Genomic DNA, 16,897 nt, shown 5'->3' on the forward strand with positions numbered 1-16,897 from the left:
CCGCTATCGCCGCTCCGCTGGAGCACATGATTCCGCGTCCGCACCGAACGGTAGCCGGAAGAAGAATGACTGAGCCACGAGTACAACGCTTCAAAGCGGTACAAAAGCGCCTCTAGTGAATGCGGTGTTGCCTTAGAAACGCGCTGTTTCTAAGGCGTGCGTCTCTTGCTCAGGCGCACATTTCGTTGCCGCGCCGAACGCTGCTTTGCTCGACGCTCACCGCGTCCAATGCGGGACGCGTAGTCGCTGCCCTGTAGCCCATTGTCTTACACCCCTTGGCGGGTCGACGGGAACGCTGTCGCGTTCCACTCTTGAAGGCGAAGAAGTAATGCATGAGTTGTTTCTTCGTCTAGCCGAACCAAATATAGCCAAGCAACAGCAGTTCACCAGGCTAAACAGTGGTTCAACAACTAAAATAAAGGCTAGTATGCTTCGCATCCTGGGCTTAACCTTACCTAAGCCACAGCCATTTTTTGGTTTCTGTGCAGGAAAAAAAAATTTTTTAGAGAAAAGGTGCAACAAGTTTTTTATTCTCGCTTCATGCACGTTCCGAATTCGACAATCCACGTCTCCGCGCATTGGACTTGTTGTGCGAGACGCCATTTTCCAAAACGAACCGGCGAAATAGCTCCTTGACAGCTCTTTGCGACCAACCGGTTGGTCGCAGCCGAAAATCGGGGGGTCGGCACTGCGTCTGCGATTTTCATCGCAAACGACGGAAATCGCACTTCCGGTGCGACAAAAATCGCATCATGTGAAACAGGCTTAAGGCTGAGAGGGTATAAGGAGCTATAAGCTAAGCCACGTTGCTGAAAATGGGAAGTGGGTGTTCCTCGTTAGTATAGTGCCATGCTTATTGGTGCCTGATGCATGTGTTCTTTCTGTGCTCGCAGTGCTGATGACACTCCCTAGGAGTCATCAAAAAACACGCGAACTTGCAGCAGCCATTTCGTTGGCAACTGCAAGAGTGACCTAAGTCAGCATTCATTACACATCCCTGGCATCTTCCAACCTGTGTACAGAAAGAAAGCACCAGATCGAGAGAGGGCGAAAAGGTATGACTGGCAGTGTGCAAGTATCATAACTTGTAGTGGTAGCACTATTGTAGAACAATATATGCACAGAATCACAGGAAGGTTACCTTTGCAAACATATTGTTGGGCGTAATTTAATTCCCACTACAAATAGGCGCACATACTGTCTCATTTCTATGCGATGCAGATGGCAGCGGCGTCTAACAGACCAATGACAATCACAGCAGCCTCCTCACCAGTCAGCACCACCGGGACATGTGCTTTCGTACTGCAGCGAGGAGTCCACTCGGAGCTACCACCGTGTGCGGACGTGAGGTTTGGAGCTCCTGCGTCAGCAGCAGACGCTACAGCGTCTCACGCGCTCCTCTTCGCCTATTCCGAGCACGACAACGGACGCTTCCTGCGACCATCGCGATACACGTGTGACGTGCCTTCGCTGCACTTGGCCTTCTTCCCGCTCGCGAGAAGAGGCCATCGCAGCCTGTGATGATGGCGTTTCGCTCGCCAAGCGAGCCCCCGCCGCCCGTGCGCCACCGACGCCATGCTAGCATGAGCCGGCTGACGCTCGGCCCCGCGTCCCTTGACGAGCTACGCGCCAGGGAGGATCTGCATGTGAGGGCTTCAAGCATGCTGGGCGAATGGCTTCGTCAACGGGCCACCACCACCACTGCTCCACCCGTGGTTCCCTCCCAGACTGAGGCCGCGCCAGTCGACACCGCGAATCCGTCAGCCCCCGAGGTAGCCTCGAAGCCTCCCGCGGAGCGTTTCTCAGCAAGCGAGGCGCCCCATGCTTCAGTCCCGCTCCCTTCCTCTGACGACGAGGAGATGGACCTGACGAGCTCCAGAAAACGAGCTCGTGAAACGGAGAGCGACGATGACGAGGCAACCGCGCGTCGCAAGCAGCCGCCGTATGCTCCCCCCAGCGCGGAGCAGCACGTTGAAGCCAGCGGCCATGTTGAGCAGGCAGGCCAGGGCGGCGCCATCTTGCCACCCTGCCGAGACGCAGCCGCCACCCTCTCCTCTCCGGCCGCCCAAGCAGGAGCCCCTCCGGAAACGGCGTCTGCTAGCGCTTCGGCTGCACGCGTTAACGCTACCGACGCGATGGAGCTGGCAGACGCACCTCCCGCCGGCTCGTCCAAGCAGGGCCCCGAGCACCCCGCGGCGCGGTTCCTGAAGGACCCGCCACGCCAGCCTGCCCCGCTGCCGAAGCGAAAGGGGAAGAAGCACCGGAAGCACAACAAAGCTCCTGCCGTTGCCTCGTCTTCGTCTCCCGTCGCCCGCCCGCCAGCCCTGTCGCCCCCAGCGTACCTGCAGCAGCTGTACTGAGGCAGACACCACCCGCCAGCGAGCCAACCTCAGATGGCTTCACCCTCGTGCAGTCGAGGTGGGACAGGCGGCGTGCGAAGGCCCTGGAGACTGCAGCACTCCCGGTGGACCCTGCGGTCATCGGTACGGTCCTCTTCCGGCCTTCGGCGCCCGGCGGAGCCTTCAGGGGAGCACCGCGCCTCGCACTCGCGGCGGCCCTCTCATCGCGGGCCGGTGTTGCTGCGGTGCGCGTCAACCACAGGCGCAACATCGTGGCCGCCGACACCACCACCCGGGAATGCCAGGAGGAGCTGCTGGCGATAACCGAGCTGCACGGCATCTCGGTGACTGCCCGACTGCCGGCCGTGCGCGGCCAGAGCACCGGCTACCTGCACGGGGTGACCGGATTACCTGCGGACGCTGACCTGCTAGGAGCCATGGAGTCGAGCGTTCCAGTACTGTCGGCGACGCGGGATGGGAGCACCATCACTGTCCGGTTCGCGGGGCCGGTCCCCCCTGAACACCTGAGCCTCTTCAAGCTCGGCTTCAGGGTGAGGCCAGCCAGGCCGCGTCCGGTGCAGTGTCGCCAGTGCGGCCGCTTCGGGCACGTGCTGGAATCCTGCAGTTGGTCGTCTGACTGCATCTCCTGCGGCAAAAGCCATGCGGAGGGCGAACCATGCCGGACGGTTCGCTGCAGGAACTGCGGGGGCCTCCACAGGGCCGACACCCCCGCCTGCCCTAAATGGCAAGAAGAACGCCAGGTGGCAACCATCATGGCTTCTTCCACCGCAGCACTGTCGAGGCGTGCTGTCAGGGCAGCAGTCCGGGAGGAGCAGCAGCAGCAGTCCTCAACCTTGGCGCGGTCATATGCGAGCGCGCTGAAAGGCCCCAGTACCGCACCCAAGCGTCCGGTACCAGCCCCTCGAACCTCCCGCCGTCAGGAGGCACGGGACAGTGCTGCCCCCCCTGGCCAGGCTACAGTGGATCAGCTGGTAGCAAACCTGCTGGTTACCATGCAAGCAGTCGGCGCTATGCTGCCAGCTGACCACCCGCTACGACCCATCTGCCTGCAGGCAGTGGCCTTACAACAGCCACCGAACCATCATGGCCAGTCCCACTGCTGATTGTCGGCCGCGCATCCTGCAGTGGAACTGCAACTCCCTGCGGCGAAGGCACGCCGAGTTGGCCGAGCAGCTGCCTCTGCACGACTACGACGTCCTTGCCTTCCAGGAAACGTATGCGCGTGCAGAGGAGGTCTCGCTGCCCGGCTACATCGGATACAGCAGCCCCACAGAGTGCCGACGCGACGACTGCGATGCTGCGCCCTGCACCGACGCTGCGCACCCGCCTGGCTCCCCTCGCGCAGCGGTGTATGTGCGCGTCTCTCTCCCGCACGCTCTCATCGCCACGGAACATCTGTGCTGTGCAGTGGTCGAGTGCGTGGCCGTTACCGTCCGTGTGCGCGGCACCGATACGTCGGTCGCGAGTGTGTACGTGCGACCCGCTCTGCAGTGCGACATGACGTTCCTGTCGCGCCTCGCCGCTTCGCTCGCGCGTGACTGTGTGGTGTGCGGCGATTTCAACGCGCATCATGGGTGCTGGGGCTCTGCGAAGACCACCATCCGGGGGAAGAACTTGATGGGCGCGGCCGGTGCGGCGGGCCTTGCCGTCATCAACAGCGGCCAGCCCACCTTCGCCCGACGCAGCGGGACCGCCACAGTGATCGATCTCGCGCTTGTTTCGGAGCGCTGCTCATACGAGTGGCAGCGTGCCCCGGACACCGCGGGATCCGACCACTTCCCCATCTCCCTCTCCCCCGTGCGGCCGAATCGCGGCGCCACGCGTGTGTACACGGTCGTGCGCTGGCCCATGTTCCGCGATTTCTGTGCCCAAACCCCGCGCGGCGACGATTTCTTCGCGCACATCGCAGACTGCGCGCATTGGGCTTCGACGCGTGTTGCCGTACCTGCCGGTTCCCCTTGCCCGGACATCAAGTTCCTCAATGTGCGCGCCGCTCGCTGCCGCGCTCAGCGGAGAGCGATGCGAACCGGAGCCGAGGCGGACTGGACATTGTACAACCGCCTGGACGCTGTGTGCAGACGACACGCCCGTCAGCTGCGCCGACGATCTTGGGCCGGCCTCTGATCGTCGCTCGCCCAGCCGTGCAACGAGCGCCGTGGATGGCGAGTCCTCCGGGCCCTCCTGAACCCGAAGACACCGCGGTTCCCGGTGCTAGCCATCGCCATAGCGCGCGGGATCAGCGAGCTGGAGCTCGCAGAGCTTTTGGCGAACGCTTTTGCTGCCACCCCTCCTGCTTCCAGCGCGCCCCCGGCTGTGTTACAGGCGCTGTACGCTGCGGTGTTCGTGCGGGGCGAAGCTCACACCAACCACGCACAGGCAATCACAAGCCTGTGCGAGAGTGACTTCACTCATCACGAGCTGCGGCGGGCCCTGTCGCGCGGCCGGCGCCGCCGCAGCGCGCCTGGGGCGGACGGGATCACGCTGCAGATGCTGCGAAACCTGGACGAGCCGCAGCGCCGCCTCCTGCTCGACGCTTACAACGACGTCCTGCACAGCGGCTCCCTCCCGGATTCGTGGCGACATGCTGTAATCGTCCCCGTGCTGAAACGCGGCAAGCCACCTCATAGCCCTGCCTCATACCGGCCGATCTCCCTCACGTCTATACCGGGCAAGACGATGGAGGCGATGGCTCTGTCCCGGCTCCAGTGGATTGCGGATGCCCGCGGTGCTCTACCTCCTGAGCAGTGCGGCTTCCGCGCTCGCCGCTCCACGGCGGATTGCATCGCTATCGTCGCCGGCACCCTCGAGCAGGCCCGGCTCGACAGGGAGACTGCCTTCTTGCTGCTCCTCGATGTCCAGAGCGCATTCGACTGCCTCCCTCACGACACCATCCTCTCGGCCGTGCGGGCGCTCAGGTGTGGAGGGCAGGCTCCTTGCTTACATCGAGGCCTTCCTCGCCGGGAGAACATCAGCTGTCCGAGTCGGGGGCACGGTCGGCTCGCCGCGTCCTGTGAGCTGCGGTGTGCCTCAGGGAAGCGTGTTGAGCCCGTTTTTGTTCAACCTTGCCCTCGCGCCCATCATCGAGTGCATCCCCAAAACGGGCCGCTTCCCTGTGCGTGCTGTGCTCTACGCAGACGACATCGCGCTTCTCGTGCACGGGCCGACCTCTGCGACGGTGGAGATGCGCTTCCGGCTTCAGGAGGTGCTGGACGGCGTCGCGAACTTCCTGCGCGCCATCGGCTTGCGGCTGTCGTCGACGAAATCCGAGGCTATCCTGATCCGCCCCTGCGGTGTTCGCCGCCGCACCGGCTGCGTGCTCGTCGATGGAGTGCCCCTGCCCTGGCGCCTGACAGTGCGGTACCTGGGGCTCACGATAGACAACCGCCTCACGTGGTTCGCTGCTGTGCGCCGGCTGCGCGCTGAGATGCGCCGAGTGGAGAGTGCGGTGCGCGGCCTTCTCGCCCGTGGCGACGGCTGCCCTGCCTCGTTCGCGGCGGCGCTCTACTCTGCGGTGGCACTGCCGAAAGTGTTGTACGCGCTACCACTGTGTCGTGTCAGTGCCCGGCTGTGGAAGCTCATCGACAGCGACCACCGCCGAGTGCTTCGCATGTGCCACGGCCTCCCTCGCTCATCGCGGGTTGCGGAAACGCTCGCGGAAACTGGCGCGTGGCCCGTCTCTTTGACGGCTGACCTGCGTGCCCTCGGTCACCTCGAGCGCTTCTCCTCTGCCCCGGACGCAGGACCCATCCTGTCCGTCATCCGTTGCCTGCCCCAGTCACGAGTGGGAACAGTGTGCGAACTGTTTGACAGCCTGGTGGTCGACCCTCCGCCCGTACCGCCTATCTGGCCACCGCCACACCAGCGCACGCCACTTCACGTGTGTCTCGACCTCCCGGGCGTTCGCTCTAAACATCGCACGCCTCTCTGCGCTGTACAGCAGGAGGCTGCTGCCAGGATCGAGGACGACCTGGGAGGAATGACGCACTTGTATGCCGATGGCTCCGTCCTCAGCGACGGCTCGGCGGCTGCCGCCTGTGTTGCTCCCGCACTTGGCATCACGAAGCAGTGCCGGCTCTACTACCGGGCTTCCTCTACCACGGCGGAGCTAGCGGGACTTCACCTCGCTGCGGACATCCTCGAGGAGTCGCCGCACATCACCAGCGCGGCGATTCTCTGCGACTCGAGGTCCGCGCTGCAGCAGCTGCTACTCGACGAGCGCGCGCCGCCCCTTGCACAGCGCGTTGCCGTCCGTCTGCACGCACTGCAGGGGCGATGCAACCTACGGCTGCAGTGGATCCCCGCGCACGTCGGAGTCGCGGGCAACGAGACGGCGGACCGGCTGGCCAGGCGCGCACACGACTCGTCGACCGCGCTGACAGACCGGGTGAGCTCGCTGGACACAGCGCGCCTTCACTTCAGACGGGAGCTCGCGCTCCACCATCCCGACGACCGAGTTGCGCAGGGGTACAGTGCCTATTCTAGCCACTGTAGCAGGGGCGCCCACCGCGTCATCTCCCGCAGACCGGATTCACAAGGCGCGAGCGCGCCTTCCTCCTCGCCCTTCGGACCGGTTCTGTGTGGCCCGCCGAGCGGCGGCATCGACTGCGTGGAGCCCCTTCTCCCCTTTGCGGCGACTGCGGCGCGATCGAGACACTCCAGCACCTGCTGTGTGAGTGCCCCAACTTTTCGCTCGCGCGCGCGTCCCTTGCCCGTGTCTACCGTGGGCACGGCCTGCCGTGCGACACCGTGACTGAACTCCTGCACCCCTCGGGCTGCCCTTCACGACACAGGACACTTCTACGTGCACTCCTGACATTCGCCGAGGCTGTCGGCCTCGCCGACCGCCTTTAGCTCTGCTGTTTCTGGTGCTCTTTCTCTCCCCCTACTTTCATTCCCTAACCCCTGTGCAGCGCGGTTGAGGTGTCCTCTGCTGAGAGACAGTTACTGCGCTGCACTTTACCCCAACCTTTCCTTCCCATCAAGAATCTCCTTCTCTCTCTCTCTCTCGTACTGCAGCGACACAGCTCTCCAGCAGCAGCATGACACATGTGAAACATACTCCAGAACTTGCTTTTCTGAAGTGGCAGAACCATCAACAAGCAGCCTACTGGATCTGCAGTCATCGAGTAGTATGACAACAGAAGTTCCTGCTGCCAGAGTCACTTATGTTGTAATTTAAATAAAAGTTGCTAAATTTCTGAACTTAGTGCATACCTCTAACTTGACGTCGTATACGATCTTGTCGGACACCTGTGACACGCACTTGACTTTCACTGTCACATCACCGTCCACAATTTGTGCAACGCTGCACACGTGCGGAAGCAGACGCTCCCCTTTCCTTAGGTTGCCGCCACGAAAAAAAAAAAAAGCTGTCGGCGTCCGCAGCCTTCTTGAAACCGCACTGCAATCTTTGCATCGCTGTTGCGCAAGCAGGCGATCTGCCGCCGTCGAAAACGGAGTGCCGTGAGCACGAGCAGCGAAGAAAAGCGCGGACGAAACAATAAACAAAGCGCTCGGAGACTGCGCCGCGGCACGACCGCGCTGCTTGACGTTTCCACATTGGGGCGCTGTCAGGAAGCGCAGTAGGGCCGCTTTGCCATAGTTTTCTTGTGTATAGAAAGGCACTGCAAGGGCTGTCCGTAGCACGAGGCTCACTCGCGATCACGGAACGGCCCTTCGTCTTCCTCGTCAGTCCGCACATACACAGGGGCGCGTCTGCTTCATTACAATCCCCCGAGAGCGAAGCGTAGCCACCCTGGCGACTCAGGACGTGGAGAAGGTGAGCGGGTCATGATACGGTTTCAGGCGGTTAACCGGTGCTGTCTTACGCCCACGATGACTCAGGTATGCTGACACTGTGAGTGGCTCAACGATGTATAGTTGACCGGTGAAGTGGCACCGATGATACGGTACGGACCGTGACAACGTGCCAGGAGTTTGGAAGAAAGGCCCCGAATGTGGGCTGGTATCCAAAGTCACACAAGCAAACCAGGAGCAAAGTTGTGCGGTGATGGATGAGTATGGTCATGTCGTGCCTTTCGACGTTCTTGAGTCTCAGTTGGAGTGGTTGGAGTGGTCGAATGAACTATACATCCGCAAAATGTCGCAAAGTGTGCGATTGAACCTCTCGGTCAGACCGTTGGTTTGGGGGTGGTACGCGGTCAATTTGCGATGAATTACCCTGCGCTCATCGAGGAGGGCTTGGATGGACTCCGACCGGAAGACACGGCTCCTATCACTCGCTAGTTCTCGGAGAGCACCGTGGCGAAGAACAAAATTGCGAAGGATGAAAAAAAAAAAAACTTATGTCACGGGCGGTCGCTGCTGGCAGAGCTGTTGTCGCAGCGTAGCGAGAAAGGTGATCTACGCCGACAATAATCCACGATTTTCACACCCGCTGCATGGAAGCGGGCCCTAAAGGTCGATGCCGACGCGGTCGAACGGACGAGACGGGCATGGTAGCGGCAGTGTGTATGTATGATTTCTTTAGGAAGGGTGAAGAGATAAGTGCAGCGCCGTAACTGACTCTCAGGCGAGGTCACTTATACAGCGGCAGCAACGGTCCTGTGAAACGCTGGGTAGGTGTCTTGCCTTGTTGGCATGTAGTACAAGACTGAATGTACTTTTGCACAAAGTTGTACATGCCTCACCAATAATAGCGCTGACGCAACCTTGTGTAATTTTGAGGACGCCAGCATGAGCGCTTAGAGGATCAGCGTGAAAAGACGCGCAGATGTAAGAGCGGGTATGATGAGGTATAGCAAGGAGCCATTTCCGACCGTCGGAAATATAGCTGCGGCGATATAGAATGTTGTCCCGCACGGAAAAGTTGATTGCTTGGCGACGCAGGGCTCGTGTAGAAGGAACATCAGACGGAACGGCAAGGTAGTCAATTAACATAAGTGCTGGGTCCTTGCGCTGCTCTGCGAGCATGTCAGTTATGGTCAACGGTGAAAGGGTGAACGAGGAAGCTGGCAAAGACGCCAAATCAGGCGTCAGTGGGGAGCGAGAGAGCGCATCAGCGTCGGAGTGTTTGCGACCGGAGCGGTACATGACGCGGATGTCGTACTCTCGCAAGCGAAGCGCCCAACGTCGCAAGCATCCCGACGGGCATTTCAAGGAAGAAAGCCAACAAAGGGCATTGTGTTCTGTAACTACGGCGAAAGAACGGCCGTAAAGGTATGTCGATTGGTCGCACTACCGACAAAAATGATGGTGTTAGCGTGCAGCGTAATACAGAGCGCGAGAGTTAGTGTAGCAAGATCAGTATCCCTCGTCATCTCCACGTAGGAGGACAGTCACGGCCACACAATTTTTACCGCAATGCTTTCCACTAAATTCTGTGCCACTCTTGTCCTCCATCATTCACGCTGGTTGGTCCCGTTGATGACGCGCAGGGAAAGTCACTTCCAAGCGAAAAGCGCGACAAGTATATCACCCGAAAATGCACCTCTACAACATTGCGGCCCAGATACTCCACCTGCCAATCCCTGTGGGTGATCACCATATTTAAATAACACTAAATTGTCTACGTCTTACTGCCGCCCTCAATTTGTTACTACGTCTTCAGCTATAGCAAACCTACTCCGTATCCACAATGAGTATGATCCCTCGCAGACCATTCCACGGCTACCAGCCTAGCCAGCAGATCCAGCGGTCTAGGGTAAGCCTTCGGGCCATGCAAAAGCGTAAATAAATTGTCGAATTTTTGCCGATTCCCAATTAGATGATGCTGATGATACCGGCGACAAAATTCTCATTGCTGATGACGCTACGATACATCCGCGCTCATCTGTGATTGCGACTTCCTGCTCCAACTGTGTTACAGATACCACTAGCCTTTTTAAACGGCCACATTTTCTTCATCGACGATATTCTCTTCCCTTCGTTGTCACCGATGTCAACGGAGGTATTCACTCATATGCCGTCTCCAACATGCATCGCCCCTCACTTTGGGTTGCGGTGAGTGCCTTGAACGTCTTGAGCCCATTGTCTCGGGGACCATCTTGCATGTATCTCTTGATGGCACTTGCTCAGAGATCAGCACATTGGCTTTTTGCCCAACTTGCTACCTGTATACGCCGGAGGTCTGCGTCGGACGTTTTCTACAGCTCCGTGGATACTCTCTTAAGCCCTACACAACGTCCCCAGCTCCTCAACTTGCTTCGCAAGTACTTCGATTGTCAACAAGCGCCTTTGGGCCGCACATCAACGGTATATCACGAGATCGATACTGTAGAGGTGCTACGCGCCATGCGTTCTATATATGTGGTTGTGGAATAAAGGTGGGAGCATTCGTTCGGTCAAGGGGCTCCGAGTCACTTGTGTAGACGCGGCTAGCGTCTGTCAGCACCCCACATCGTACATGGTGTCAGAAGTGGTCGCCGTTCGCTCTCTCTAATGGCGAACAAGCCGGACGCTGTGTTTGCCAGGGTACCTGGAGTCCAACAGCCATCGAGCTTCGACTTCGTCGACCCAAGTGCATGGTCTACCTGGATTGAGCAGTTCGAGGACTATGCCTACGCTACAGGATTGCACCAAGCTACTGACGAGGTTCGGGTACGAACGCCTTTTTATTGCATGGGTGTTCAAGGTCGACGCGTGCTGGCGTCTTTCAACTTGTCGGCCGAAGAAGTTCAGTCGTACAGCGTTGTTAAAAGCAGGTGGCGCTGCAGCGCTAGGAGTGAACGGACGCATTTCATATGCTCTCCGTGTTTTTCGGGCAATTTCTCTTTTTACCGGCCACTTACTTTCACTTTTGTTGCCGTGGACTTGCTACCACCGCTTCGGACCCGGTGTTGCGCTTTCCATACCAAGGCAAGCAAGTTTTCATGTTTTTCGACCTTTTTCTTTTGGCCAAACCTGCTGCGGCAGCTAAGCCTAAGAGCTGCCACGACCTCGACGCGTTCGAGCGCAGCTGCGGTGGCGACGCCGCACCCTGCCGCGCCCAACGCCGCATCGAAGATGCCTTACACCGTAGAAGGCTCTGATATCACCGCCGAGAAGTTATCCGACGGCACGTGGACGGCGTTCAAGATGCAACGCCGCTACCGACGCCCATCTCCACCTGAACAACAACCTACCGGAGCCTAGACGCCGGCCACGACGCTGTCTGCCCCGAATGCACGGCAACGCGGCCGCCCTCCACCGCCGACCAGGAAGCGCCCGCTTCCCCGCCTGCCCTCGGACGACCTCAAGATAGTCCTTCGCCCGCAAGGCACACTCAACCTCCACACCGTCGGCCCCGCCCGTTTGGCTGTTGCCATTTACGCAGCCGCCAACGTTGACCAACGCCTGGCAGTTACTACCGACCAGGTTAGAATACACCCTACCAACAACACTGTGATAGTGAGCACGCCTGACAGTGCTCGTGCAGTGTCTTACGCCAAGGTCCGCGCCATCACCATCGACACCACAGAAGTCGCGGTCGCCGCATACGCCCCAGCCCCGGACAACTCCGTGCGGGGGATTCTGTACCGGGCTTACAGCTATGAAAGCGACGCCTAAATCTTCGCCGAGCTTCGGGCTCGCAATCCCGACATCCCTATCGTTGCTGCGCGGCGTATGGGCCAGACACGACACTTTGTCGTCACTTTCGCCAACACCAGGCTGCCCCGATACATGCGGTATCTGGGCTTGACTTTCGAGGTCTTCCCTTACAAGGGGCGCCCGGAGGCTTGTTTCAACTGTCGCAAGCTAGGTCACAGGACAGATGTGTGCCCACAACCGCGTCAACCCACTTGCCGCCGCTGCGGTGTGGCTCACGAACCTCAACCGGTCCGCCAACCACCCACTTGTCAAGCCACGTACATCGTATGCAAAGGCTCACATCCCACTGGCAGTAGAAGCTGTAAATACCGTTTCGTGGCTACGAACCGACCTAAATCTTCCAAATCCTCCACGGACACTGAAACTGACCCCGGTACCTTGTCACGTGGCCATCAGTCTCGCTCTCGGAGCCGCGGCCGCCAACAAGGACCCCCAGTAGATGACGCCTTCCCACCACTGCGAAGCAGCGGCTCCAGTCACAACAGCCCTAGCCACTCCCCATCGTGCTTTCGGGACTCCCGGGCAACCTCCCAGGACGGGCCGGATACCAAGTACACCAAACAGGTCGCGTGGAAGACCCCTCCACCAGCCACAAGCCAACAGCCCAACCCCCAGGTAAGGGAACTGGCAGACATGGTTAAACAACTACAGCTACAGTTAGCACAGGCAAATGCTAAAATTCATAGCCTTGAGTCTGCACAGGCGCACCCACAACCGCGGCCGCTGCAGGTGGCTAGCGCTCCCACCTCTGACCCCACCAATGACCCCAACATGGACACCGACCAGCCAAAGTGCAATAAGCGCAAGGCACCTCCCCCCTCCTCTACCGCTGACCTAGATGCAACATTCGAAACCTTTGACGCCCGCTTATCTAAAATAGAGGACGTCCTAAAACGGCTGACCCCCACTATCGACCAGCTCATTGAAGGCTGCACCAAAATGGCAGCTAATATTCACACTCTAACCGCACGCCTCGACCGCCTCACGGGCCCTCCACTAAATGACGCCCTCACTACACCAAAGCCCAGTCAGTCGCCTGGTGCGCCTCCCTCTACCGAGAGTGCAGCCGCGCGCGCGTTTGCTGGCGGTATTATCAAAACCGACGTAGCGTTTCTGCAGCGTCCCGAACCCTACAGGAAACGCGATGGCTAGCGCGCCCATCACAGTATGGCAGTGGAACTGCAGGGGCTTCAAGGCAAAGCCGAGAGCCTTGGAGTATACCCTGCAGGCCCAGCCATTTACACCCCACATTATAGCGCTCCAGGAAACATACACCGACACCAAACTCGCCAGCTATACCGCTTACAACCAATCGGTGGCGCCGGATCTCCACCCGAGCACCGCCATCCTTGTACACCGCAACCTCTCCGCCAATCAACTCGATCTTGACTACCCGGAAGTCCCACACACTTTCGTGCAGGTCCTTCCAAACAGCCGAACCAAATCCCCACTCAACATCCTAAATGTGTACAGCCCCCCAAGTGACAAGAGCACTAACGTAGCCACTCTCCTCCAAAAGGCGTGTGCGATCGCACGGAACGAGATGCTACTTATAGTGGGTGACTTTAACGCACCACACGCCGAGTGGGGCTACCCCAGCAAAGCCTGCGGTCATAAAGGAGCCAAGGTTTGGGACACTGCCCAGACACTGGCTCTGACGCTCCCCCTCGACCCCGAACGGCCCACCCGTTTCGGTAATAGCATCACTAAAGACAGCTGCCCCGACCTCACTTTCGCCCGCAACATCCCAGATGCGCGCTGGGAAAATCTCGGTATGAACGTAGGTAGCGATCACTATGTTCTCAGCACTACCTTCACAGCCACACACAGCAAGGGCCCCCGCCGCACATTCAAACACACCAACTGGGACGCTTTCCGGTACGTACGAGCTCAGCGTCCGCAAAGCCCCATAGACGACCTCGACACATGGACAGATACTCTGCTCCGCGACGCAGCCAACGCCACCTCCACAGTCACCCAGGAGGAGGGTGGCCCCACCCCAGATGCTAAACTCATGCATATGTGGGAGGCCCAGCGCAGCCTCCACGCTCGCTGGCTCAGACGCAAACACAACCGCCCTCTCAAGCTTCGCCTCGCTCGCCTCGAACGAGAGATCGAAGCCTACTCCACCAAACTTAGTCAGGAACAATGGCATCAGACCTGCGACCGACTCGACGGGCAGTTGGGATGCAAGAACACATGGTTTCGGCTCAAGCACTTGCTTGATCCGACCCACACCAAGTCTGCATCACACAAGAATCTCAACCGCGTCACACACGCGTTTCCAGGCACGAACCAGGAACTCCTCGCTACCTTGAAAGACAAATCCATAAACACCTCCACCGACATTCCCACCCCCTTAAATTACAAAGGCTCCCAGAACCCAGACATGGACAGAGGCATCATGGCGTCGGAAGTCCGCGCCGCTCTTAACCGCATCAAGACTACCGCGGCCACCGGCGATGACCATATCACCAACGAAATGCTCCGCAACCTCGACGACCAGTCGGTCGCAGCACTTGCGGACCTTTTCAACCACCACTGGCATGAAGGTCGCCTTCCAGACTCCTGGAAGCATGCCAAGGTAATCTTCATACCCAAACCAGGCAAACGACTCGATCTGGGCAACCTCCGGCCCATCTCGCTCACGTCTTGCCTGGGGAAGGTTATGGAGCACGTAGTTCTGAACAGACTCCACACTCACGCACACAAGGAAGATCTCCTCCCCCCCCCCCACCATGTTTGGGTTCCGGGCTGGACTCTCTACCCAAGACATCATGTGGCAGATACAACACGACATACTCGACCCGGGTCCCATCCGGGCGACGCGCCCCATTCTCGGCCTCGACGTCAGTAAAGCGTTCGACAACGTGTCGCACGCTTCTATACTGGCCAACCTCTCGCAGATGAATGTAGGCACTCGCACCTACAACTATATTGCCAACTTCCTTCGCAACCGCACTGCTGAACTCCACATTGGAGACCTCTGCAGTGACAAAGTCACCATGGGCACCCGGGGAACACCACAGGGAGCTGTTTTGTCCCCGTTCCTATTCAACATTACTATGCGAGGCCTTCCCACACTTCTCGACACCATACCCCACATTAAGCACTCAATATACGCCGACGATATTACCCTCTGGACAAACTCTGGCTCGGACGGCGAGATACAAGATTCACTTCAGCAGGCAATCGACACCGTCCACGCTTACGTGCAGGCAAACGGTCTCGTTTGTTCGCCCACCAAGTCTGAACTGTTAGTTGTACGAGACAGACGTGTTCGCCGACCCGTCCCCGACCCTCAAGAGCCGATCACGCTCCATATTGCCACCCACCCCATAGCCCCCGTACAGACCATCCGCGTGTTAGGCATGCTGGTGCAGAACAACACGCAGAACTCGGAAGCCATCCAACGCCTCCGAACCACAGCCCACCAAATCAACGGCCTAATCCGCCGCATTGCCACTCTCCGCAGGGGAATGTGGGAGACCGACCTCTGCCGCCTCACACAAGCCTACCTCATTAGTAGGATTGTCTACACATATCCTTATTACCACCTCCGCCGCAAAGACGAAGAGGCGGTGAATAGCATCATCCGCTCAGTGTAAAAGGCGGCAATGGGACTGCCCCAGTCCGCCAGCACACAGCGTCTGCTCCAGCGTGGAGTATATAACACCCTCACAGAGCTGATAGAGGCAGACAAGACTGCACAGATACACCGTCTTTCTGGCACCAAACACGGTCGTTACATTCTTCACCATGTTAACATCAGCCCTACAGGTGACATCCACCCCACTGCTCCCCTCCCGACTGGAGTCTTCAGTCGGCTGGTCATCAAACCCATGGCCAAGAATATGCTACCCGGCCGCCACGACAGGCGCCGCCAACTGAAGGCACAAGCCTTAGACGTCACCTACTCCGCTGACGAACATGCCATGTACGTGGACTCGGCGAAATGCGACTCTAACACATACGTAGCCTGCGTAGCGACGCCAACCACCACTCTCATCAGTGCCGCTACAGTGCGCACGCACTCCCCCACCACTGCCGAATAGGTCGCTATCGCGCTAGCCATCGCGGATCCCCGCACAAGCACCGTCCTCAGTGACTCTAAACAAGCCATCCAAAATTTCTAAAAAAACTCACTCTGTCTCCCCGCCGCACACATCCTCCGCGGTTGCGCTCTCGACAGAACTGTAAGCTTAGTGTGGGTACCTGCTCACGCGGGGAACTCTGGGAACGAAGGGGTCGACTGTTTAGTCCGAGGCCTAACTAACCGGGAGGCCGGCCTCTCGAACCCAGATGTGCTCGCAGAGGCCCCCAAATCCTATGCTGAAATTACAAATTTCTACAAGGAGACGAGATGCGTGTACCCGCCTCCCCACCCCGACCTCGAACGAGCGCAAGCCACCATGCTTCGCAGACTGCAGACTGATTCAATTCTCAGTCATTCTAGGCTTTATTTAATCACTGGAGGGGATTACGACCCCGTATGTACTAAGTGCGACCATGGAGTGTTCGCCACTCGGGCACACATTCTCTGGGGATGCGAGGGTAACCCTCCCCCACAATCATTACTGCCAGCTCCCTCCGAGGAGGGTTGGGACGAGCTGCTGACAAGAGCAGACAAGAAAACGCAACTGGCACTCGTCTCGTGGGCCCAAGACGTCGCCCCCACCTGGGAGCCACACTAGGCCTACCTGCCCTAACTTCCTACCCTGCAGTGGCAAATAAAGTTGTTTCTCTCTCTCTTGTTAAAAACAAGTTCACCTCGTATTTCGTGCACCCGCTAAACGAAGTTCACGAGTGTTATCGTTTTCACAAGCGGACGCAGCAAGAAGACGAGAACGTCGATGCCTTTTATTCCGCGTTGCGAAACATGGTAAAAAGATGTAACTAGGGCTCAGCGTCCATTGAGGACAGGCTCGTTCGAGACCGATTTATTGTTGGTCTGCAGGATAGCAGGTTATCGGAGCAACTCTGCCGTA

The 16,897-nt window shown here is 58.8% G+C and overlaps 1 protein-coding gene across 1 annotated transcript; it reads left to right on the forward strand.

Moving 5' to 3' along the window:
* The first annotated feature begins 1,523 nt into the window (after nt 1–1,523).
* LOC139060260 (uncharacterized) lies at nt 1,524–11,867 on the forward strand. Its single transcript, XM_070539356.1, has 7 exons — nt 1,524–2,353; nt 2,428–3,354; nt 3,413–4,430; nt 4,500–5,275; nt 5,325–6,824; nt 9,978–10,023; nt 11,454–11,867. The coding sequence occupies exons 1-7, from the start codon at nt 1,524–1,526 to the stop codon at nt 11,865–11,867; spliced, it is 5,511 nt and encodes a 1,836-aa protein (XP_070395457.1).
* The last annotated feature ends 5,030 nt before the right edge of the window (nt 11,868–16,897 follow it).

Source organism: Dermacentor albipictus, chromosome 5 (assembly GCF_038994185.2).
Source record: "Dermacentor albipictus isolate Rhodes 1998 colony chromosome 5, USDA_Dalb.pri_finalv2, whole genome shotgun sequence".
Lineage (NCBI taxonomy): Eukaryota > Metazoa > Arthropoda > Arachnida > Ixodida > Ixodidae > Dermacentor > Dermacentor albipictus.

What these genes read in the sequence shown, in the direction of transcription:
- LOC139060260 (XM_070539356.1), top strand. Translation starts at nt 1,524, where the DNA reads ATGGCGTTTCGCTCGCCAAGCGAGCCCCCGCCGCCCGTGCGCCACCGA. An exon ending in TCGGCCGTGCGGGCGCTCAG is followed by an intron (nt 5,276 to 5,324) that starts GTGTGGAGGGCA and finishes CCTCGCCGGGAG; the next exon opens with AACATCAGCTGTCCGAGTCG. An exon ending in AGCAGATCCAGCGGTCTAGG is followed by an intron (nt 10,024 to 11,453) that starts GTAAGCCTTCGG and finishes ACCGGAGCCTAG; the next exon opens with ACGCCGGCCACGACGCTGTC.